Below are 25110 nucleotides of genomic sequence, written 5' to 3' on the forward strand. Positions count from 1 at the left end.
GAGCTGGTGGCAAAAATTTTCCCCATCTTCTCAGTAGCATAGGAAGGCATGAAAAACACTGTGATTCATCAGCACGCTTCTAAGATTTCTTTACTGTAAAAGCAGAGCAATTAAATAAACAGCAGTTTCCTCAGTGACCACAGAGCAGATCCTGCAAACTGGTTACCTGGGACTGCTCTACAGCACTGGATGCCTCCGGAGAGGAACCGTGCAACCACAGCTGGATTGCCGACGACACCAGGATAAATGTAGTTCTAGCGGCTAGTGATACTGTTCTAGGGACATGTACTATATTTACATATACATCTTATGGTGCTACTTAATGACACAGTTTCTGTGTACCATTGTCTGGGTTTTTTTAAGCCTATGGCCCACATTTATAACAAGGCACACAACAGGCCAAAGACCAAGGCTGTTGAGCTGTCCAGGATGTTGTAGGGGTCCATGATATACATTCTTTTTAGGTTCATTTTCTGCATGGAGTGTGTCCAACTTTTTCCATTTAAGAAAACAGTCATGAGGTTTTGTCTTTATTAGTAAACACTTTAAGACTATGGTTTAGTGGTATTTATGATGGTATTCAAAGGCTGGCCTTGAAGACATTGGAGGTCCCTTCTAACCTCAGTGATTCTATGATTCTATTAGCATCTACTGATCTTCCTTTGTTCCTTTGCCTTCACCTACAACTTGTGTCCGTGTTAGAGGACATCTGAGCAGAAGTGCTATCAAAGTGCATGAATTATGTCTGTCTGCATTACATCAACCATGACTTTAGTATGCCCTGCTATTTTCTCACTGTTGCATGCAGCAATATCCATTTCCTGCTGACCATCATAGAACAGTACAGAGCAACTGCACTGGATCCAAAAGGAGTTTTACTGTACTTGGAAAAAAACACAAATATGCAAAAATCCCGAAAAACAAATCACAGAGAGCAACTGACCTAGATACTAGAGTGTCTGTGTCTGCAGACCGAATTTGAAAAAAGCCCTGTGGTGATTATTGATTAATACTGCACAAACATCAACTAGTTGCCTCTGGGAGCCCTGATGACTTCGAGGGAGATAAATTATCTAATTACTGCAAGCTTAACAAACTACAAGTGAACATGCTGCTTAAGTAAATAAACACTAATAGATATAAAAATCAATGCATAAATAACTGAAAATACCTTTTAAGAATGGACAGAACTGAGCACTCTGTACAACGCAGTGGCTAGGAGCTCTGCAACAACCTTGTCAGGGAAGAGACAATTTTTCTAAAAGAAAAAATTCTATTTTTTTTAGTTTTCTTCTTTTTTAGTTTTCTAAATAAGAAAGTTTAACACCTTTTTAAAAAATCAGATAAATGTTGCTTTTTCATCCAAGTTATTCTATGTTTGTTGCTTCTGCTGAAGAGAGAAGGAAAGCTAGCCATGAAAACTGAGCTCCTAATTACCATCATCCTCCCTCTGATGTGGATGTGGCTGGTACAGCACTACATGTCGACGTGGCTGGTACAGAACTTTTCATACATATGCACACAAACATAACAGATGGTTATAATTATATGGCGGGCGAGCTGCAGTCCTAATTTGAGAGTGAGTAAAAATAGGTTGTGTTGTCCCTCACCCTTCCTGGCCACCACACCCAACTGCTGGACAGCCTGGAGGTCACTCTCCCCACCACTGGGGGAGCGTGACCGAGGGACCGCCACACTGCAGCCCAAGCAGAATGCTGCTCAGGACATGGTGCACATCCTTCACCTAAACAAGACAGGCACACGCCAAATCATCACCACAAAAAGGAATGTGCCAACCCAGCATTTCTTAATTTATTTCTAAAGGAAAAAGTTAATCAAAAGTGTTTTGAAACTTGCTTATTTCTCGGACTCATGCAAATGAGGGTGGATATGACACTGAAAGCCTCTGCACTGACCTGCAAAATACATACTGCAGTTATTTCCAGCCTGCCTCTCACCTCAGGAAAAGCTGTCCTCTCATCCTCTGCTCTACTCTTCCAAAATTTGCTCACCTGCATCAGTAACCAACCACTGGCAGAGATAAGACAACTGCAACTCATCCCAGAGCCAGACCAAACACCATAATTTGTGCAACTCGTAGCATAATCCATGCCATGGAGTTTATGGCATTCTCTCCAAGGCTGAGCCAGTCTGCCCCGTAGCGTGTACTTAACTGAAAGTAAACCAGAATCAACAGCTTGGGAACAACTTGCCTTTGAATGTCCACAAGAGTGGCTGCCATGGCACTTTGGGCCTCTCCACTCCATGTGCCCTGTAATGGCCTTGCTTCAGAGGTGACCAAATCCCTCAAGTGCCTTCATAAAAGGCTCTGTTTTCAAACGTGGGTGCCTTCCATTTTTAGCACTAGTGTTTATCTTTTCATATTTTGCCACATACCAGTCTAGGATGCAAGCTAATCTAAGTATTCAAAGATGAGCATTAAACCTTGTAAGCTGATGTCCACAGCTGGATCACCTACTGTTGCTCCCAATAGGAACAAAATGGGATATGATGTAGCAATGAAAACCCATGCACTATATGATCACTTACATCCTAAATTTTGTCATTTCCTGGACAACAAACATGGTGATAGCACAGAACCAAACTTTCAGATAAATGCAGGATTAATAACAAAGCCTGAAAAAAAACTACCAGACAGTACCAGCCTGCCTGGAAGAATCAAGAAAGGACTTGTATATTCTATGTTTCTCACAGGCCAAAAAGGGAAAGCACACACTCTTTTATGGAAATTCACATGAAACTTATCACAAGATATTAACAGATTTGACACTGATACAAAAAGATGGTTGCACATAGACAAGAACATTTTGTCATTCCGCTTCTCGCAAACAGCACAGATTCAGCTGAGAGCCTCAACTCATTATGATCAGAGACAGGCATCATTCACACTGTGAACATGATCTGTAATCTAAGTCAATATTCTTCCCTCCCCAGGAGACACCAGGAAACATAGAAAATTCTCTGCTGACCCTTTATAGCTGCAGTTGTTGGCAGCAGTAAATAAAGTCACTGACATATTTGACAAAACTTGGCATCCATAGCAAATAACTTTGTAGTATGAATTAGGAAGCAGTGAAAAGTTAAGAAACATGGGTATGAGTATGTGAGACAAAAATGTTAAGAAGTAACGGAAGATTAAACTGAGCTCAAATACCTGAAGATATTTAAATGCTCATTGATGGAGAAACAGCTCTTCAAATACAGAAAAACACAGAAGTTATCAATGGAAGATCTGCATAAATGTCTTTCTGAGAAAGAAACTGTTTAATTTTCCCTTTAATTGTTTCTTCTGTACTTTAGAAATTATATATACTTTACACTACAATTAAGTATATTGCACTTGATATAATTTTTATGTGTGTGTGAACAAGCAAACCCCAAAACTTTAATCCCAACTAAGTGTATTCTTTGTTAAGGTATAAAGGTGCTTCCTGGTCTCAATACCATTGAGAAAACTAACAAAAAAGCTGGCATACTCAAGAACCACACTAATGTATTTGTAATACTACAAGCATAGAACTCTAAAAATGACAGCATACACCTTTGCATATCTCTTCCCCCTACTCGGGATGTGGACAAAGAGGTGCACGGAACTGAGGCAAAAAGGGATCTGTAAGCTAAAAACCAGAACACAGCGACTATATGGTGGTTTGTATCCAGGGATGGCAGGAAATCTTTCCATGGCATGTTCAGCCCCTAAAAGCCCCCAGTGGAGAATGGTACATGCCTTCTCAGTTTATCCCTAATCCACCAGGGGCAGATACAGCCAAGGTGATGAGGCAGACACAAGAGACAATGGGTGAACTACAACGATGAAGCAATTCCTGGTCAAGGAAGAAAGCAAATGTATAATCTGGAAAGTTTTGATTGCTCCTGGCATAAACTCTAATGGCTTTTACTGTCCTGTATTAGAACTAGTTTGGTCACAGCGCAGAATGACTGAGCAAGTTTGAATGAGCAGCTGCAAAGTAACCTTCAACAAAGATAAGCTTAATGCATCTTCAGGTTTTTTGTTTGTTTGTTTGTTTTAACATTAAATATTAAAATATCATTGAATTGCTCAATACAGTGAAGAAATTTTGCCTTAAAATGACAGACCTCCTTTTGCAATGACAACACCCCCTTCTAAAATACATGCTCCTTTGTTTATGAACTTTCATGAAAATATTCAAGATATTCGATCAGCTTTTTGGGATATTTTTGTTCCTGAAGCCCTTTCCTGCTAAAACACTACTACTGCTGCAGTGGGAGTGGGGTACCAATGAGGTTGGAGAAAAGAAGATGCCTCTGTAGTCAGGACCTGGTTACACATACACAGAGAGGCTTTCATATGCATTTCAAAACACTAGTTTTTTTTTCCAACCACCTTTTCAATCATTTCTCAGATGGATTCAAAAGAGTAAGCAGTTAAATTAGCAAAACTGAAGGAACAATGCACAGTCAGTAGCAACTGCAGATCTGTCATCATTAACAGCACACAAACCTGTTTGTCTGGAAACGTACACCACACTAAGCACTAAGGATCAGAACACACTAAACTTGCCTTGACAAGCTAAGAAAGAAGCTAGGACATGTCTCTTCAGAACAAGACTGTTCTATGCCTCATCCAAAGAATCACACTCATACCCTCATGGTTTTCTAAAAGGGGGCATATTTCATGATGTGTGAGTGCACATCATGAAACAATTTTTTCAAAATTTTGACTCAAACTGAGTACCATATGCTAACCTAACAACACTGAAGGAAAACTAAACTTTTATCAAGTACATGTTTTTTCCTCACAGATGCAGGACTGTTCATTTATGCTATTCAGTGTTTTTTTTCTGATTTTTCTGAAAGGTAAAACAGTTCATTTGTTTTGAGAAAAAAAATATACATAAAGACTTATGTAAAGAGAACTGTCTCAGTACTGAGGATTCCCCATGCTAGCCACTTTCAAGGTAATTTGTAAAGGAATATTATTTTATTGTGCCCTTTTTTGCTCTTTATCACACCTTAAGTGCAGGGAAACTTTATTTTTTCACTTAGATATGTTAATATTTAAAAATAAGAACCCAAACTCAGTAGGTGAAGTTCGAAATAAAGCATATATATGGTCAAATCAAGAGCCCAGACGTGGTTGTGATGAAACAAAAATTGTGTTCTGCAATTATTAGTAAAAAAACCCAAACCAAAATGGCCAACCACTGAAAAACCAAAAAGTGTGATTTTGCAACCTGTAGCAGCTGCTAATATTCCTTTTTATTTGCTAATATTTGCTAATATGCTAATATTCCTTTTCCTTTGTATCTTTTTCATGATTAGTGCAGTTCCAGACTCAGGAAAGATTTGTACCTAGTTAGTTCAAGAGTAATGAAAATATTGAAGTTGCAGGTAAATCTAATCATAAAAATCTTCATTACACAGTTAAGAAAAGGAATTCTGTGCGGACTAATTCCTAGTCTGAGAAACTGATAAACAGCTGTCTGTTCTCATAGACCCCAAACTCCAACTATCTTTATTTAACAGCTTGACAATAATGTGCTTCTTTCATAATAACCTTTCTACTACAATACAAGAGGGGAAGCTGATCAGAACAGGATCTCAAATGGCAGTGACAGAGTAAGTTCCACCACATCCTCTCTGGTGACATACACAGCATGTGTTGCTGGGGCAGAGAGTCTAAAGGAGAAGAGGAAAATGAGTCCTTTACACAACTCTGTCACTGAAAGTACAGAAGTGAAGATGTGGCATCCCGCTTTTCCAGATTTCCAAGGGATTGTGTGTCCAGCCTGAGCTACCTTGTCCTTCCATCATCGCGGGTGAGAAGTCACTGTATGAGGCATGCTTCATGCTATGTGAATGCACAAGGAACTGGAAAGCATTCGGAGAGGAGATAGCACAGAACAGCAAAACACACACAGAACTTAAACATTCAAAAACATTCCCTCTGGATATTTTTCTTAATTTTAGAAAAAACTTACATAGATTTTATCTTGCTGATATCGCTGGAATAAGTTGTGCATAATGGAGCCTTCATGGAGATCTACAAGTGCTGCCATGTCTTCCACACTCTCTGTACTTGTATGATGCATAGGCGTTACTTTTTGGTGTGTGATCGTGCTTTGTTTATAAGTGAATACCTGAAAGAGGGGAAACAAAAACAATGTTAATCAGAGCACGCATTCAGAAACTCTTGTCTGAGAATGGAGCTTTCATACCCATTCATATCTGCTATCCAGGTTATCAATGTGCAGACTTGCAAAATACAATAGCCTGGCAGGGATACCTTCCTCTAAAGCTTCTCTGACACTGACTGAAGCCCCAAGTACCTAGATGGGTCATTAGAAACTAGAACATAGTGACAGTGCACCGAGGGCTGTAAGGGCTTTTCCTGTTTAAGGGCAAATGCAATCTTTTTTCACACTGGATTACTTCTAGACTTTATCAAGAGAAAAATAAACCAAGCAATAACCATTCTCAAAAATACAAAACCAACCAAACAATAAACCACCTCTTACAGTAAACCCCATTTACACTCAAATTGCTCTGGGAGGAAACATTTGACTGTGCAAAACAGAAAATTAAAATTAATGATCTAATAGGCTTCAAGTGTTCGTATGTTTGATCTGAAATCCACTTAAATGTTTCCATTCAACTCTCCAGTCAGGAAACAGTCATTACTCCTAATGTGAGTAGCATTCTAAGTTCTGTGTGCAGCAGATATTTAGAAATGAATAAGCTCAACAGACTTCTTAATAGACTATTGGGACTAGTTTCTGAAGCCAGTTCTTAACAAACAGTAAAAGCTCTAAAAAGAATTTAAATACTCGGTTGGAAAACACCTCTATATATCTTCTGTAAAACTATCACAAATATGCAAGAAGATGTACACATCCTCAGTCTAGTTAAACTTTTATGAATGCTAATAACATCTATGAAGACTACAAAACAATTGATTTTGAAATCAGCATCCCATTTCCTGCAAATTTACATCTTGGCACCTCATCTTTATAGACATATACCCACACTCACATAGCCAACGCTCCTCAGGCAATACTTGTCCCTGCTAATGGTGCCATTTCAGTGTTAAAAAGTCAAAGCATGGACAAATGCAAATAGTTTGTGGAAATACTAATGTGGAACATTAGTAAAAATCCAAACCCTTCCTTTAAAATAATATTTATGATGCCAACAGAAGCAGAGCCCTAACTGCCAGCCAAGCACCAGCGAGCACTGCGGGAATGCTGCTGCAGGCTGGGGGTCATACTGTGCCTGAGAGGCCACCTGTGCAGGAGGAGGAAGCCCCTCAGAGGTTTTTCACCATAAAACCTTGTGTATGTTCCAGGCAATGAAAGACTGAACAAGTGACATTGTAGGAGGCCATCTAGACACACAGTGATGTCGTCTGTCCTGCTGAGACAAAGTGAGAAAGAGAGGCTGAAGAAGCAAAAGGCTGAAGGCAGATCAAACACCAAAGCTCTGTACTTGGATATCCTAACAGCTGACAGGGGAGTACAGCCTGAAGACATTTCTTCATTAAAGTTGTATCCTAAACACAACAAATACTGGCACAGGCCATCACACCATTACAGATGTCACTCACATCAGCACAAAGTATACTGAGAGAAGGTTGGGGAAGAAAGGAGATCCCAGAAAAAAATTTCTGACAGGAGCTGGGAGGCATCACAGACATCAACAGGATATGTGAGCAAACCTGTGAGCAAAATGTGAAAGTCCCAATAGGTTCAGAGCATCCTAGGTATAATCCTTGGCTGAGGGAAAAAGACAGACATGGAGATATCAGAGCCTTATTTTGCAGTGAAGAACCATAAAGATGACAGGACAAGGATTTGTACCAGGCAGAGGGACCCTGCGAAGATGGAGAAAGCAGCCACTTGTAGGTGCATGTGGTCCAGACAGAACATCTACAGATGAATGTGAAGAGCATCAACTGATAGCAAAACTTTTGGGGCTGAAAACTATGTTAGCAGTCCCAAGACTAAACACACAAACTGTAAGTGGAATTAGAGGTAATTACATCTCAAGAGTTATAAACTGCAGTTCCTAGTCAGAAGAACCATAAAGGAAAACTCAAAGGTCATAGTGTAGAACAAAAAATACCACAAGCTGAAGGATTTGGGAGTAAAATGGATCTAAGGAGAGAAAATCCTAGAAAAGCAAGCAACTTAACAGAGGCTATGTATCATCCCGGATACAGAAAAACAGATTCAGTGAGAGAATTAGGAAACCAAAAGGGGATGACACATATCCTGTGAGTGGATCTCATGTGAACATGGAAAGGAAGCAGAGTATCACTTCTAGGAAGATAACCTCCATATTTGTGACACCTATCCTTTGATGAGTATGCACAGTTTGTAGGGTAGGCAGAGCAACCCATACATCACTCAGCAGGTTAATTAATATGAAGAATTCACAGACAAACACCAAGAAAAACAACATGACAAATCAGTTGCACATGACAGCACCACAGAAGATGGTCTCTGCAGATTCATCCTTCCCACTCAAACTCACTGTTTTCTCTTCTTCAGTCTAGTTGTTCTAATACTTCTATGTCTGCCACACACTGCCTTCTTGTTTGGGTGAGGAAATTGTTCTGTGAGCTGATTCAGAAATAGGACTGTGCACCACTCAGCTAGAAAACACACCAACTTCTAATAACGGCTGCCACCCAAATAAGAGAGGAGGAGGAAGAGCTCTTCTTGAAAACTGGGTAGCTACTTTTCCTTTACTTTTAATTTTTTCCAGAGCCATGTATCCCTCAGATTTCTGAAACCCACTGTAACACTTGATCAAAATCATCTAAACAAGACTGAAGTCATGAGATAGGGCTGTAGGATCACATGTGTAGACCTCATCTCCTTAACATGGGCTTTTTGCAGCCCTGCTGCTCAAGCTCTGAAAGGTCTGCTTTGTTTTATTTCATCTTGAATCATGCCTTTATTAGGATAAGGATGTGGAAAACCTGCCTTGAACTTTATCATTACTAACTAGAAGACCATGTTATGAAACATCACAGCACTTGAAATCCTCAGGAAATAGGAACCCAGAGCCACTCTGCAGGGTCAGCAGAAAGAACAGGAAGATGACCAAGTTGGCTCCTGAACTTCCAGAGGACCCTGTTGGCAGCGTGCAGGAACATCCATCCTCTAAGACCCTCCCAGTCTGGGAGGTCAAGTGAAATATGCAGGAAACTAGAATGAGATTTAAGACAAGCCTAAATGAGAATTCAGCAAAAACTTCTTTCCTTTCTAGATATAAATGGTTCAAGATAAGAAACATGCTGAATACATGGAAAACCCTAAATTAAACCTTAAAGGGACAGCATGCAAAATAAGAACTCTCAATGTTATTCTGGAAATGAAAATTAGAGCTTGAGATAGGATGGACCAATGCAAAGAACAAAAACAAAAAGAACAAGCTTAAGAAATATAAAACAAAGCAGCAAACTCAACCTAACAACAGTCAAGTGCATTTCACTGAGAAAGGAGAACCCTTCAAAACTGCCCTGCTGTCCCTAATACAGTTTACTAGTGCTGTGATGAACATGCCAAAAAGGGACGCAAATGAAGAGGTGGTCTAAAAAGCCAGAGGACCAGTGCTATCCTGCACAATTAATCTGACATGTGGGGAAAAGAAAAAGGTGTCTCTCAAGCCTTCCATTTAAGAGAAATAACACAAAACAGTGCAAAAATAATTTTCTGCATTGAAAAAATACCCCTAAGCTCAAGATCTAATGGAAATTATGTTTTAACAAAAGACATAATTTGTAATACAATTATTATTATTATTATTATTTATTAAGTATGAGCAAAGTATGTCAAAGTAGGCTTTCAGCGACAGGAGTACACATGCTTTCTCTCTTGTGGTACCATTTTGTGACACAACGCCAAAATTAAAAAATCCCTGCTTGAATCAGATCATTAAATGGCATCGAGAGATTTCACAACAGCTGAGTCAAGTGAGTTTAAGAGAATGCTGAATTAAGCGCTTATGTGCATCAAAAACCCCCTACAACCTCCACTTCTTGCAAAAGCTGCAAGTCACACTCGGGATTTCCAGCCTGCATGGAGCCCATACACAACTGAATCTCTCAGGGCATTTTTCACAAGGAGGAGAGGTTTTGGCCTGGTGCTGATGATCCATATTGGATGGGAGGAAGGCACAAGGTACTCCAAAAGTTTTCTGATCAACAAGTCGGTATTTGAATTACAACCCTCATTGTTTTAGTGAGATTTGTGTGAGATTTTTCTTTAAAAGCAGAAGTAGGCTCATATGCTCTTCGGAAGCCCTGCCATAAGCTAGATCATTACTGAAACTGCTCTCTGAAAATGTCCAAGGTCACCTACTGAAGAGTTCCCATATTGCAAGCATTTTAACACAAGCCCTTCCACACAGTGACCCATTACCCACCACATGGGCAGCAACTGCGCCAGCTGGTCACCTGCCACAGCCTTGCCATTGACAACACATACTGAACGTGGTACTGCCTGACTGATGCCAAATACTGCCTGCTTGGGCATGGTCATGCAGCTTAACATGTCCCTGTTGTCAGTCTTGTTCCAATAAATCGAAAGGGATATGCACATGGAGCAACCAACCCTCTCTCAGTTGCTCTTTCCTGAACAACAATCTTTTTTATCAGCCTTATGTGTCCTCTATAAACTACAGGGCCTTACAGAAGATAATCCTGATAGCCAAACACATAAAACAGAAATATTAAAGTTTTGTCAAACACTCAATTTAAATTAAGTTTCTCAAACCCATATAACCAGAAGGATAATGTAAAATAGGGTAAACACAAAATTCAGTAGGACAGGAAAAGTGAAAACAAAGAGCTATTGTACAGAAATAATCTGAGAGACAGGTTTACAAAATAAAAATATACAAGCAAACAACCACAATTTTTTCAGTAGTTCCTGTGATACTAGAAAAGCAGCTGCTATAGCATCTGGGCAATCCACAAACACCAGAAAGCAAAACTAATTGACTCAAAAAGTAAAGCCCACAGCTTTCCTGCTGCTGTCCTGTGGATGGCCCTATGTGAACCCTTCACAGTGTTAATCCCAATGGCTACTGTGATGTCCAGGAAAATCCATGACTCAAGAGCAGCACCAGAGGACTTGGCTCATATGTTCATGGCATCAGTGCCCTCTGTTTTCCGAGGCATCTTTTTGCCTATTGTCACTGACCCCACAGCAGAGATGAACGTAGCCCAGCAAAACACACAGGACAGTACAGAGAAACATCCATTTAAAAATATGAATTCTTTTTTTCATTCTCTACTGTTGGTCTGAACCGAGGATCACCATTTGTGTTTCCCCCGTGTTTAGAAGTTAAAAGAATGCAATAAATCTTACAAAATGTCTTTATAGTTGAGTCCAAGCAGAAAAAGGAGGCCATTACAAGCTGTGGAATGCAGCGTTCCAGGGAGAAAAATAAATCATGACAAGGCCAAGGACCCAGAGATTAAAAACAAAAATATAAACACAGTATTTTATCCTTTTTTCCTGGAGAGATCTCCTGTCTAATTAGATACTTAAAATACAGGATAAGGATGCTCTCTTATAAATCTAAAGTAATCAAATCAAATCAAATGTAAACCAGAGGAACTATTGATAAAGTAAATTTCTACAGTTAAGCATTACATGACTGCAATCCAAGTAATGCTTTTGTCTAGTAATTTACTATTTTTCTGTAACAGTTGATCTTAGACACCCACTGTGCTGTTCCAAAAAAATCTTTCAGACAACAAGATGTACCAGGGCCCAAGGTTTGCTTTGATATAATGTAATTTAATCTCTATCAAAGTAACTAAAAAACTCCACAATGAAGTTTCTTACCTATGAAACTATGGAGAAAAATGAAATAATTTTTATGTAAAACATTTGTTGATGTCAGGAAAAAATTATTACCAATCTGCTATGTGTCATTTCTGGCCTTTTCTTCATGCAACTATCCCATAGACACATCAACTGAGAATCAGCCTATTTCCCACCTGTTTTATAAAATTCTTTCTCTTTTGTGCTGTGAAGCATTGTATTCCCTGGCCTGCCTTACCTGTTGGATGTTAAACTTTATCTCTAATGGAAAATGTCTAAATGGCTACTTTGCACATCACTGTACCTACCGAATCAGTTGAGTAACACACAGCCTGTAAATTGTGGTAATCCTACGTCTCATCCTTACCCTCTGCTCACTTTGGTTCCTGCCATTTTCAGTCTTTGTCCTACCAACCCCCTTCCAAACCCTTCCTCTCATTTCATATCACTTCTTAGAGTCCTTGGGGCCTGGGACATCTGTGTCAGTAGCTGTCCCAGCTGTCCCAGGCTGAAGTGCTGGGAGCCTGCCCTGAAGCCTTCCTCACCCTCTCCCCAGCCTCCAGCAGTGACTGCACCAGTGATGACTGGCAGCACCTCCCTGAATGGCTTTCCTACTACAACTTTCGGGTTCTCACACCCACACAGAATATCCCTTCCTGCTCCCAAGCTCCACAGTAAGGGAAGCATGCTGCCAGGATGACAACCCTGGTCTGTTCCATGGCAGAGCTCAGCAACCCACTAAACTGTGCCTCTTTGTTGTTCCTCTATGCGCTGACCACTGTCAACAATCTTGTCTGATCAACACTTCCCACGTAATGCCTATTCCACAAGAGGTATTTCATGTTTAGTTCCCTCTCTGAACCACTTCCATTCATAGACAAGCTCTGCCATCAAACTGGAACAAGCTTCTGATTACAGGTTCAGCACTTATGACCCTTCAATTGTGCTTCCCTACACAGACAATTAAGAAATTTAATTTGAACTAAACACATCCACTTTACCTAGATTACACTATTGTAAGCTAAGCCTTTAGGCAGTCCATATAATTCTTACAAGGAAAAAACAAAAAGGTGCATCTTTAACTTTCTTTCCAAGTGATTTTGCATAATTTACAGCACCTGCAGATACCACAAAGCTCAAAGTTTAAGAAGCCCACCAATAAATGCTGTGACTGCAGTACTACAGAAAATGTGCAACATCCCTCACATATCACTAGCACCTTCTTCATCAGGCAAAAGTGCTCCTTCCTGTTTGTGAACAAAGAAGTGAGCGAATTGCAGCTTCCTGAGGTTTCCCACACTGCTGGACCAAGTGAAGCAGTCCAAGGGCAGGACACAGGAGATGTATCCCAGCACGTGTCTCCAGCTCCCTGACAGGCAGCCAGTCAGCAGCAAGGTCTGACCAGCTCTGGCCACACAGAAGCCCAGGGAGAAGGCTCTGACCCACACATCACTGCAAGAGAAGGCAGAGAGCAGACCCTGTCTTGTAGCAGAGAAACAGAAGGGCTGGGCCCATGTTCCCCATGGGTTCAATCTCCATCTGTCTTGGGACACCCCACCAAGGGCACTCTCAAATCAGTGTTACTGGAAGGAGCAACCAGTAAACAGATGTAATGACAACCACTCCTTTTGCTTTTGGTGCACATCACCTCAGCTAGCTCAGAGGACAAGGGGGTGAAAACTGATGGCCTCCACAGGAGAAAGAGCAGAACACTAAAATCTCTCACCCTTTATCCATCATTTTCCACACAGTGGAAAAGCACTTCTATGGATAATGCCAGGCACTGAAAGCATTAGCTTTCCTCTCAACATTACTTACTATTCAAGTGAAACTTTCAGTTTCAAATTTGTATTTATTCTGTGATTCATAGGAATAAACAATGACTATTTGCAATTGAATGAACAAAGCCGAATTTGAATAATATGCCCCACTATCAAGAAGTGGAACAACTATGGTCAATAAGCAGCCTACAAATTATACCAGCTTTTTTGAGACGCAAAGCAATTAATCTCAATAGGTCTTTTTCCTAAGAACAAAATAAAAAATGAAAAAGCCCTGCAGATAGCTGACTGGACTGTCTCCAAGACTAAAACAGGAGCAGCCTGTGTGCACTCCACAGCAGTGAAATCAGAGGCACTACAGGAGCTGGAGCTCTAAAGGAACATTCCTGCAGAGCAAGCCTTGTCCCAAATGAAGGCTCACCAGAGTAAGGTGATACTCCAGTCATGCTCCCTGGGATTCCAAACAAAACCCAGGCAATGCCATTGTGATCCTTTTGGCCTCATCCCTCTACATTCTTCTCAACCCAACACTTTAAATGAACTGACCCTGCCTGGGCTGCCGGTGTAGCCCCCATTGGCCTCTGGATGCCATTGGTGCCCAGACCCTGTAGGAATTGTCCCACCTGCATGAAGTCATGCACAGGGGGACCAGGAGATACTTGGGGAGCTGCTGCCAGGCACAGCTGCCTGGTAGAATTTCCCATCAGGAAAGTTTCTGGCACTTATCACCACTGTATTATTGCCAAAATCAAGGAGGCTCTGCCACAACACCAGCTGAAATGGATGAAAGGTCCTTGCATCAATCCAGTGCAAGCTGGTCCCCCCACACAGGGGGACCACAGCCACTGGGCTGGGGTGCTCCTCCCCCTGCAAGGCTGCTGCTGCAGTGGGCTGGGAGGGAATGAAAAGAAAACAGACCCACAAGAGAGGTTTTTTGCATGGAAATGAGTGGTGTTCACAGCAAATTTCCATGTGCTCAGACAATTTAGGGCTTAGGTCTCCTTCATCCCTCCCACCAGGCAGCAACCAGCCACTCAGCTCTGGTCAGATGCCGCCAGACACCCAAGGTTTTGCTCCAGCTCATGGCTTGCTCACCTGGTGTTGGCTGGGTGCCAGGAGCTGGCAGACCTGCAGGAGCACCCCAGCAGGCTCCAGCGCCAGGGCCACCCTCATGCCAGCCATGAGACAACCAACATGGCCAGGAGCCAGGCTGGATAAGAGCCTGCACAGACTGCACTTGGCTGCTGGCAGCATGATCCAGTGCACTCCCACAGCAGTGCACCAGTTAGGGAGGACTGCAAGGTCTTACAACCCTCAACTACCTCCATCCTGAAAGACACCACCCACAGAGGCTCGAGAAGTAACCTTCCAGACCCAATGCACTCACACCTTCTTCTCCTGCAGGTCTTACACCCCTGGCAACAGAGCAAAGTATGCTTCTCCTCCAGGGCTTTCCAGCACAAGCTCCACCTCTGTGTTCCTCTTGCAAAACTTCCCCTGTTTCCAGTCATTTCTCCCCCTCCTCGACCACACCTCTGCCTCTTGCCATTACGGTACCTTCTCCTGCCCATCACCACCACACAGGGAGTTATGTCCCTTTGGAACCACCCTGCCCCACCTGTCAAGGCAAGAACTTGCTTTCCAACCCACAAATGAATTTCATTTTGAATTCAAAGTGTCCCAGTCCCCTGAAACACTGGCAGAGGTGCACCTCAGTCCAGCTGTCAGTCAACTGGTTCCCTGTCTGTTCTGCCCACTCCCAAGGGAGGACCCAAATGTCACGGGAAACACAAAAGGGCTGTCAGACAACAAATTAATGCTCTACTTGAAACCTGATTTACCTGAGGATGTAAATGTTATGTGAGACGCCCTAAATACATTGGGGCAATAAAATAATACAGAGCAAGAATAGGATACTGGCAGGCATTAGTCATGAACCTAGTGCTGAGGGCAAAAAAACCCTCTCTGCACTGACTATTTTTAAAGCTGTTAGTGAATTAAAGACACGACAACTTGCATATGTATAGAGAAAGTCCATAGATATGCAATCTCAGCCTTCAGATGTCTTGACAACTTTTAACTATAAAACTCTCCATTTATGTTTTCCTCAGTCATTTTTTTTTAATTTCTCCAAATCTTGGCTTGATTTTTGATAATGTAAGTACTGCATGCCTTACAGCAAAAATATTTGATTGCACTCAGCTTTTTAATCAAACAACCATTTGTTCACAATAGTAATGTGCCGGCTCCTATAGGACCTTCATGCCTTAATTTAAAGAAACACCTTTTAGTGACCTTTTAGTATTGACATGTTTCCAGGGAAGCAGAGTAGACAAGAGACATTGACATGAGAGTGAACTGGTGGAGCATGAAATTATCTTTGAGGGATTAATTTTCAAGTTCTTTTGAACACACTCCAGTGAAATTTAGATAAGGGTCTACTCTCATATTTGCTTGCTAAAGAAAAAAAAAAACAAACCACAACATAGTTTTAGGGTTATTTTTGCTTTCATATTACAAGAATAAAAAATCTAAATGAGAGATGATACAAAGCTCTGTATGAATTTGCAGAGATCATAGATCATAGACTATCTCAAATTGAGAGGGACCCTTAAACATCATGGAGTCCAGCCCCTGCTCCTTGCAGAACTACCTAAAATGAAACCATGTGACTAACAGCATTGCCCAAGATGCTCTTTGAACTCTGTCAGGCTTGCTGCCATGACCCTGAGGAGCCTGCTCAAGTGCCCAACCTTCTGGGTGAAGATTCTACCCCTAATATCTAGCCTAACCCCTCACACACATACTTCATGTAATTTCTGCTTGTAAAAGCCTAAGTCCAAATTGAAGTATAAATTATTTGTTTTAGAAGACAGAAAAACCCTTTTATATTTATTTTTAAAGTTAACTTTTAAAATTTTTTTCCATAATATTACAAAATGGCATTTCTGCAGTATCCCTAATTGCCTTCTAAAGACAAAACAACCGCTCCCCCTTACTGGCACACCACACTCCTGTCCACACCCAGGACACTACTTACTGCTGCTCAAGCCCAGAAAATAGGAACTGGGTACAACCAGGGCATGAACATCAGCCCCTCACTCACTTTTTTCTCATCTTTAAAGGATCAGAGGGGCTTTTCATTAAGCCAGCATTTACTACCTGCTGTTCTTTGAGAGGTTTTGACACAGCTGTAGTGCTAGGAAGACAGCCAAAGGCATATTTTATCTACAGCTCAAAGCAGTCCTTTAAACAAGGTAAGCATCTACTCAACTTCCCTTCCCCCAAAACTTGCAGGTGTACAATGGTAACTTACACTGTGGGGAGGAGAGAGAGGGCAAGAGGTGGAAAAGGGAAGCCCTGACTATAGTAAGCTCCTAAGAACGTCTATCCATGAAAACAAACATGACATGATGAGCCTAACACACAACGGAGAATGCTCAAAGCAGAATTATGGGCAGGTGACCATGAAACATTGTGCATTTTCCCCAAAACTAAGTGCACAGTACAGTTTCTGTAGCAGCCTAGTCAACAAAGTCGACTTTTCAAAGCCACCTCAAACCTTTACCAACCATGCTGATCTGAAAACAATTCATCAGGCTTTCAGGAAAATGCTGTCTAAGGAGAAAAAAACAAGGCCACTCCCTCTGTCACTACAGGCATTAATTCAGCTGAACAGCAACTGGGAATTTTTCCAGTTCTGACCTAAGATAATGGAAGGTGCCCTTAAACAACTGCAGGAGGAAGTGACCTCTTCTTACTTATGTGCCTGGTTCTGACATGCAGAGGTAATTGTAATTATACTGTAAGCAGTGACAGACCAGTTCTCAGCAGGTATCCAAAGCTGCCTTTTAACCTACCCAAGTTAGCGCTGGGTCCCACAACAGCATAGTTTCCCCTACATGAGAAGGGACCCTAAATATCAACAAATTATTTTTTGCTAGCATGGAAGCACTGCCAAATAAAAAAAAAAAATAAGTGGAGGTGGTTTATCCATACCCAGAATTGGCCAGTGCCATTCATAACCATTCCTGGGGCAGCACTGTCTTGGGAGAGAAGAGGCTTTAGCCCTGTTTCAGTCTAGGCTGGAACTGAATCTCAGCTGGCTTCACACAGCACAAGTACAGCTTCCTCCTACCCTTGTGTGTTAACCAGCATGTGTGGTCCAGAGGCACATGACAGTCCCTGTATCTAACAAGCCTGGGTCTAGGAAGGGATTGATCATTCACTCAGCTTTCCTGCTGATCTTCCTAGGCCCCGCAGTGAAGCTCCCCACAACCCTTGGCAGTGCCAAAAGGGCTAAGGGGTCATGGCAGAAAGCTTCATGCAGCAGGCACGGATTTCCTGGCTTTGCCAGAGATAAAGAGAAGATCAGCTTTAGCTCTGCACCCCAGTGAACACTTCTTCTCAGGTTCTCAGACACTGAACCTCAACAGCCTGGTCAACAGCACTGTTTCTGTGGCTAGCAACCTGCCAGTGTCTGATTACTGCAGGGATGGCTGCCCAAGTCTGCAACAATATGCAATAATCCCCCCTGAGAGGCAATGCTCTCACATGCCCTGCTAGCAGGACCGTGACAAAAGACTTTGTCTGCAGAGGGAAGGAGCAAGGGACCTTGCCTCCCTACCAGCAGATAACCACAGGTCACTGCAGAGGGCAGGGGGTCCCTCTGCTCCTACCGCTGCTCAGGCGACTTGGCAAAAATAGGAACTGACAGGTGGAAGGTGGGAGAAAGGAGGAGGAAGCTGGAATAATTCTGGATTTCTGTACAGTAGGCAACAACTTGGACTCTTCTTAATAATATATTCTGATGGGCTAACTAATCAAGGAGATGTCAGCATCAAAAATTATCATAAACATTATTTTCAGAAAAGCACAAAGTTTATTTTACAGTTCTATGGAGCATATTCTGCCCTTGGAGTCTTACTTTTCCCCAGGGCCAGCATGCTTAGACAACAGCAGCAGTCTCCAGCAGATGGCCACTGACAGCTCCTGGAGAAGCACTGTGGGTCAATGAGCATTGCTACTGGTCAGCCAGCATGTTGCAGTAGGATTTTGTTTCGCCCTCTTCAACCAGGAATCCCTCCTAAGAAGTTACCTTTGCTAGCTGTGCCACACAGCAAAGCTAAAGCTTCAAGGCTCTCAGGGCTCTCATGTTTGCATGTTATCCGCACAACAAGGTGCCCACAACGTGTTAGACTGAGCTGCCCTAGAGAGCCTCAACAGTGTTCAGCAAGGAAATCTGAAACTTCCCAAAGCCGCGTCATGGGGACTCGCTCTCCATCCCCCCCGCCCTTCCCAGCACTGTTATAGCTGCAGCAAGAGGAGAGTCTGCTGCCAGGAAGAACAAAACATGTTTGGACAAGCATGAAACCAAGCTGCACGCATCTTAAGACAGCAGCCAAGGCGCTTTAAGCCTTTTTCATTACAAATGTGAAACCCAGATCCACACCCCAAGAGCCCAACTGGCCCCTGTCATCCCGAGATCCCTTAGACCCACATGCAGCTGGAGCTGGAGGGTTCCTGCAGGCACATGCCAGCCTTTGCTGAGTCAGAGGGGTCAGAATGCCCCTGGCAGGTCATTTATGATATTTTCATCTACATTTAGGAGGGAACACCACCTCACCAAAGTTGCCCAGGCCTCCCCTGCACAACAAGTGCTCTGATTTAAGATCAACAAAACCAGCTGAATACTGCAAAATGGTTCAATCATGAAGCCACAGTGAAGAGAGATGAAAGTAGTAGAGTAAAAAAAATTTTAAAAAGGCAACACATTCATTTAAAAAAATATATAAACCCTACTGTATCTTGATTTGAAAAGGTGCAGAAATAAGGGAAAGGCCATAAATGCATATTTATCCTCTAGTTCAAAATCTTTAAAAAGAAGATGTAAAGAAGAGAAATTGCTTATTTACAAGCAGCACAGTCTCTTTCTAACTTGTACTGAAGTGGCACAGCGCACCTCTGGGCTGCTCCAGGAGCATTACTCAGACAGATTATACAGTCAGGTACCAATTACTTAGGCTCTCTCAAATGCATACTAGTAAATTTGATTATTACTCAAACAAAGCATATATTGTTGGGAATGCCAGAGTGGGCTCTTTCTTTGACTGAAACGTTTTTAGGAAAAGACCCTACCTCTTTGCTATAAAGTTTTACAGTGTCTAGTACAAAGACTGGAGATTTTTTTAAGTACAAAAATGAAAACACTTCTAAATTTTAATATGTCTAGTTTGGGGACAAACAATATTACATTATTTTGCTTAGTAATATTACAAGGAGCATGAACAAATATACCAGGCCCAGGAGCCCAAGAATTCACAGAACAGCTTAAAAGACCTTTTCTTCTTTCTGTCTTAAGAGTCTCTACAAGTTTCTTTTTCTTACATCCTTAGATGTAAGGATGTATTAGAGATAATATTGCATATAATACTGTTCATTTTCTGTTATTGTCCAGGTGAGAATCTCCTTTCATTGCACTTGGGAAAAGCTTGTGGATGTTAAATACAAAATCTTAATTTTTTTTTAAAAAAGGAATGATAGAAAGTTTGAATATAGGTTGTCTTGGTCACAGTCCTGTGTGACCTTTCCTTGAAGAAAAGGAGAAGTGGCACTGCTAGAACATTGCTAGGAGCACCAGTTGTTCATTGCAGGGCATGAATCCAGAGATACAGGCAGATGGAGTGGTTGAGAGATGCAATACTTTGCAAAACCATGTCATAAGTCTTATTGCATGGCACAGATATTGCTTTATGTCTGAGAACATGCACTATATACAGATAAGGGAAAGAAGTTGCTCTTGGCTGTAAAAATTTGAGAGATTGTTCTATATGTTACTCCCATAAAATCTGCATATAAACTGGATGGTTTGTGTTTGAACTATAAAACTCCTGCCCTGCAAGAAGCAAAAGGGCAATCTGAACACACATTAAGGTGGCTCTCCTTATTAAAAGGTGTGTACGATTTTATTTTCCATTTTATTTGCCTGTGCTTACATTTGAAAACCACAGCTGAAACAGGTACCAGATAGCATGTATGTGTATACTGGAGAAGCCAAATTGCAACTGGTTCCCAGGATACCACCAAAGAGCAATTCACACCACTGTTTTTTCCACCCCAAATAAGGACAGTACTACTTCAGTAGTTGTGTCAGAATTATGGAGACAGACAACAAAGATGCCTTATATTCAGAGAATTACTTGGTAGCTTTACACATAACCGTAATGTTTATAGCTCTGGAAAGAAAAACCCAAACTGTTGCTGCAAAGAAAAATAAACCAGTACTTTTCTGTCTTTGTAAGGATACTGTTGTTTGTTTTTGAATTTATTTTTACAAACCTCAAGCACATGAAGCTGTAAAAGCTGTAGTTTATATTCTTTAAAATTAGGATTAGCCAGAAGTCCAACATGAAATACTGTGAGATTACCTTAATATATTACAAAAAACTAATTAGAACAGACAGATTAAAATTGGACCATCTTTTCTGATTGCTTGCATTGGAAGAAAGGTCGTGAGAGAGATACATGGACATGGCAATCTCATATACTAGTGAATAGTGTTGCCCCCAACTTACCCTCCCAGGCTACTCTCAGTACCCAAAAATGTTTATTTTACTGTGTTTTCTGATAAATACACATCTTAGAATTCAGCTTTAGAATCCCTACTAGAGACAAAAGGCTGCCTTTTCAATGTTCTCTTCCCCTAAAGCTGTGACTCCTCTCAGCTCCCAAGACAGGTTCAGCTCATAGATACACAATCTCCCTGTAAGGACATGAAGCAGTTGTTTGTTTTGTAACAGACACTTTCAGTGCATAGGCCTGAATGTGAAACAGGCCTGGAGAACAGGGAATGAAGCTGCATGTCCAGCCAGGACAGAGCTAACCTGATGGCAGAGAAGCTCAGGCAGGTATGAGTCCTAATGCCCTACACTGACAGACACTGGGGATTGTACAGGTTGTCTGGCTTTTTACATCACAGTCCCTATCCCTCTAAATGCTACTTATTCACCACAAACTTCCAATAGTCTGTGAAGTTCCTTATGTTGTTCGTTATGATTTTTGGTGGCATGCAAGATGAGCAATTACTTTAGCTTTTCTCATTTTCTCATTTTTTTTCTCCTCATTAGAAAGAAGGCAAGTTCTGCTGCAAAGGGATACAGAAGGAAAAAAGGAAGTTGGTCTAAGTGGTTTTTTCCATGTAACTTACAGGCTGATGGGTATACTTGCCTGAACCTACTGTAGTACAGCATACAAGTTTAACACTGAAAAACCCTCCTACAGAACAAACAGCACCAGATTAGAAGACAAAGGATGCATTGAAGAACCATTTAATTTAGCTACCTGGAGCCTGAGCTAATGCCATTTCTCCCAGAGAGTACTGACCAAACATGATTCAAGCAATGGCAGTGCTGGGTTAACAGTTGCACTCAATGATCTTTGTGGTCTTTTCTAACCAAAATGATTCTATTATTTCATTATTTTTCTTGCCTATTCCATCTTACCTGTGTATGTTTCAGAACTGAGTCCTAGGCTTACGCTTTCTGGTTAAATCCAGTGACTTAGTTCCACAAATAAGCTCTCTCCTGTTTTGACAATGCCATGATTTTTTGCAAATAGCTTCATCCTGGCAGAGTAAATCAGAAGTTTCTAGAAACAAGAGCATGTTTCAATCCTGCAGCCAAAGATTATGAAGCTAAAGAGACCATTATGATCTTTTGATGTGAGCAGCTGTGTAACATAGAAAAACCTAGACATACCTAAATTCAGTTTCTATTTAGTAAAGTCTGAGCCCTGAAATACTGCAAATCTCTTTCCTTCCCCCTAACATATCTTGCATTCACTACCATCCATTTGGATATTGATTTTTGCTATCCACAATACTAACTTAAACTAGCAGAGGAAACTCCTCTACAGGCATTTGTGCAAGATTAATGGCTCCCAACTCCTGCCTGTCTAATTTTTAAAGCCCGAATTTAGTGTTGTTCTGTGTGATATCCAACTTAAATTGTCCACATCCAAGTGCCATGAAGCCCATGGCTCCAATCATGTGCCATCACATTTTACATCATGAAGGGAAATCCACTCTCAGTGGTGTGGAAAGTAAAGACCACAGGACAGACACATCTGGGCAGCTCCACAAAGGTGGGACAGAGGTACTACCTGACACCCAAGTTCAAGTGTGGTTGTAGTTCTGCTTAATATAAAGGCAATCATGGAAACACAGCCTCAGCAAGAAAGAAAGATATTTCACGAAGCAACAAATGAGCCAAGTGCATCTGTGGACACAGCAGGGCAAGACTGGTTTCCACTGCACCACCATATACAGCACAGCTGGACTCTAGAAAAGACACTCTGTCTTGTCAAAAGCCAAGTGCTCTGGACTGAAGGCCAGACTAGGGCCTTTGAGTACTGTTTATGCTTGCCACACTTAGAACACAGAGGTGAGGAAGGGGGGAAAAAGTGCATTCCATTAGTAAGACTTCAAGTAGAAATCTTTACACCAGAATTTACACACACTTTTTTGTTAGCATACGCTCTGACAAAAAAGACACAGCTAACAAGGCAAAGCCCACAGAGACCTCCAGCAATGAGTTACATCCACAAAGGCACCAGTGAGGAGTCACCCAACACTTCATTTAGTTTAAGATAGGTAGGTAAAATAATTTACTTTTTTTCCCCTAGCATGGTTTAAAAATTAAACTTAAATTAAAATTTAAAACTTAAGTCATTCTTACGAGATCCCTGTATTGTAAAGATTATAAAATTACTGCTATACTGGAAGTTCTCAATTTTGGGCTTCACTCATCTGAAAAAGTTAAGTCAAACCAACAAATTTGCTGATACTACCCTTACAAGGCCTTGGAAGCTTTGCAGATTCAACAGAAAATACACAATCTTGTACTTCTCTGCAAAAATACTGCTATGCTGTGGGAAGGAAAAACAACCCACAGGAGCGTACCTAGAGGATGACCATTTGCAAAAACTGCATAGGCATAAATGCAAGTTTTCAAAGCACCAAATTAAGTTTCTTTGTGGCTGAAATTTTCAAGGAAGGAAATGGCTTGAAAAGGCTCCAACTCAGGTGCTGGAAGTTGAGCACAAAATCTTAGTATCAAATTAGTATCAAATACTCAACAGCTGCTGGGAAGAAATTTATCATCCCTAAAAGCAAGCTATACAGGTTCCTACCACTATCTCAATTAGAGCGCCTGATTTCAATTATCATTTCTTATAGGGTCTGATTTAACTGATCTGACCGAGACCAAAATAGGTCCCCTTATCAGATGTTGCACAAAAAGACAAAACCTCCACCCTACCACGAGACTGTCCATAAACACTGCTTCACATTCCCAGGCAGGGAAGCAGTACTTGCAGCCCAGGGACTGGCAGAGGAAGACTGTTGGTGATGGGAAGGTTTAACCTGCACTATCAGGATGCACTTCTGGAGGGGACAAGCCAAAGACAGCACATGCCAGGCACACAACTCATCAGAGGGATTAAGTCAATAACAAAGTTGAAGCAGCACTCGTTTTGATCCCCTCCATCTGCTCCTGCAAGGTAACTCAAGTACCCAGATATGCAGGGCTGCCAACAGAGAGCAAGCAACCACTGGTCTCCACAGTCATTCACTTCTCGTCACCAGAGGCTTTTCCCGTTAAGACAGGTCTACACCAGATCCTGCTGATGTATCCCATGAGTCACAGATATGAGGTTTTCCCAGCAGAGGCCCTTGACCTCACCATGATTACCCTGGTGGGGCTTTTTCAGTGAATTTTCTTTTGCTCATGGGGCTAATGGGGTTACTTGTTCCAGGGTTAGCAGGCTGTCCACACAGTCAGGGAAGTGCTAGCACATCTGCCAAAATGTTTTTCCAGGCCCCTTGGGGCACAGTTCAATCCAATTAAAACATGCACAGAAGCAATAAAACTCAAAAATTATTCCCTTGGTGCTGTGGGTTCCAGCAGTCCAAAGGTCTTTCCCTCTACTATAGTGCCAGCAACTTGGAGTCAAACCCCTTCCAACAGAGCTGCATCAGATATTTCTGAAATCACTTGACCCTTTTCCATGTGCTTCTGAGACACAAACCATGTTGACTGGCCTGGGGTCCTCGGACATGAAGAAAATTTTTCTTCCCAGTTGTCAAGAAACTGAGAACAGCTTTGCCCCCAGAAAATCAGCACTTCATTGCATGCATGTCTTTCCTCTCATACAACTGCACCACTACAGTGGAAGCACTCTGCTACATCAGCTGAAATTACAGTGGTGGCAGTGCCCAAACAGAGGTTTTTATTTTAACTTTGCACAACCCACTTCTTAGAAAGAGAAAAAAGGAGAGGTGAAAGATAATCTCATTTCTAAACAGTGGTGTGAAATGTGAGTTGGCATGCAAGCCTTGTCAAGTCAGTTATCTTGGAAAGGTGCTTTCCTCTTCCAGTGGAGAGACATCCCCTTGGATCACAGCACTACAGGCAGATGCTTTGAATGGG

At 41.6% G+C, this 25110-nt stretch overlaps 2 protein-coding genes across 4 annotated transcripts in view; both read right to left on the reverse strand.

The window, feature by feature from the left end:
- LOC147655620 (unconventional myosin-X-like) overlaps nt 1-14797 on the reverse strand; it is a 33799-nt gene extending 19002 nt beyond the window's left edge. Inside the window, exons 1-2 of the mRNA XM_086889988.1 lie at nt 14720-14797; nt 5985-6143 (exon numbers count right to left, since the gene is read on the reverse strand). Coding sequence (XP_086746114.1) covers nt 5985-6143; nt 14720-14797 — 237 coding nt within the window. The remainder of the gene's footprint in view (nt 1-5984; nt 6144-14719) is intronic.
- MYO10 (myosin X) overlaps nt 1-25110 on the reverse strand; it is a 159826-nt gene that overhangs the window by 83501 nt on the left and 51215 nt on the right. For 2 of the 3 annotated variants that reach the window (XM_086898248.1, XM_086898241.1), the window contains exon 3: nt 5985-6143. The gene's annotated coding sequence lies outside the window, so the exon portion shown is untranslated. Of the gene's footprint in view, nt 1-5984; nt 6144-23582; nt 23801-25110 lie in introns of those variants that run through there. The other variant, XM_086898253.1, reaches the window with a different exon arrangement.

This window comes from Cyanistes caeruleus, chromosome 1, assembly GCF_971803275.1.
Source record: "Cyanistes caeruleus chromosome 1, bCyaCae1.hap1.1, whole genome shotgun sequence".
Classification (NCBI taxonomy): Eukaryota; Metazoa; Chordata; class Aves; order Passeriformes; family Paridae; genus Cyanistes; species Cyanistes caeruleus.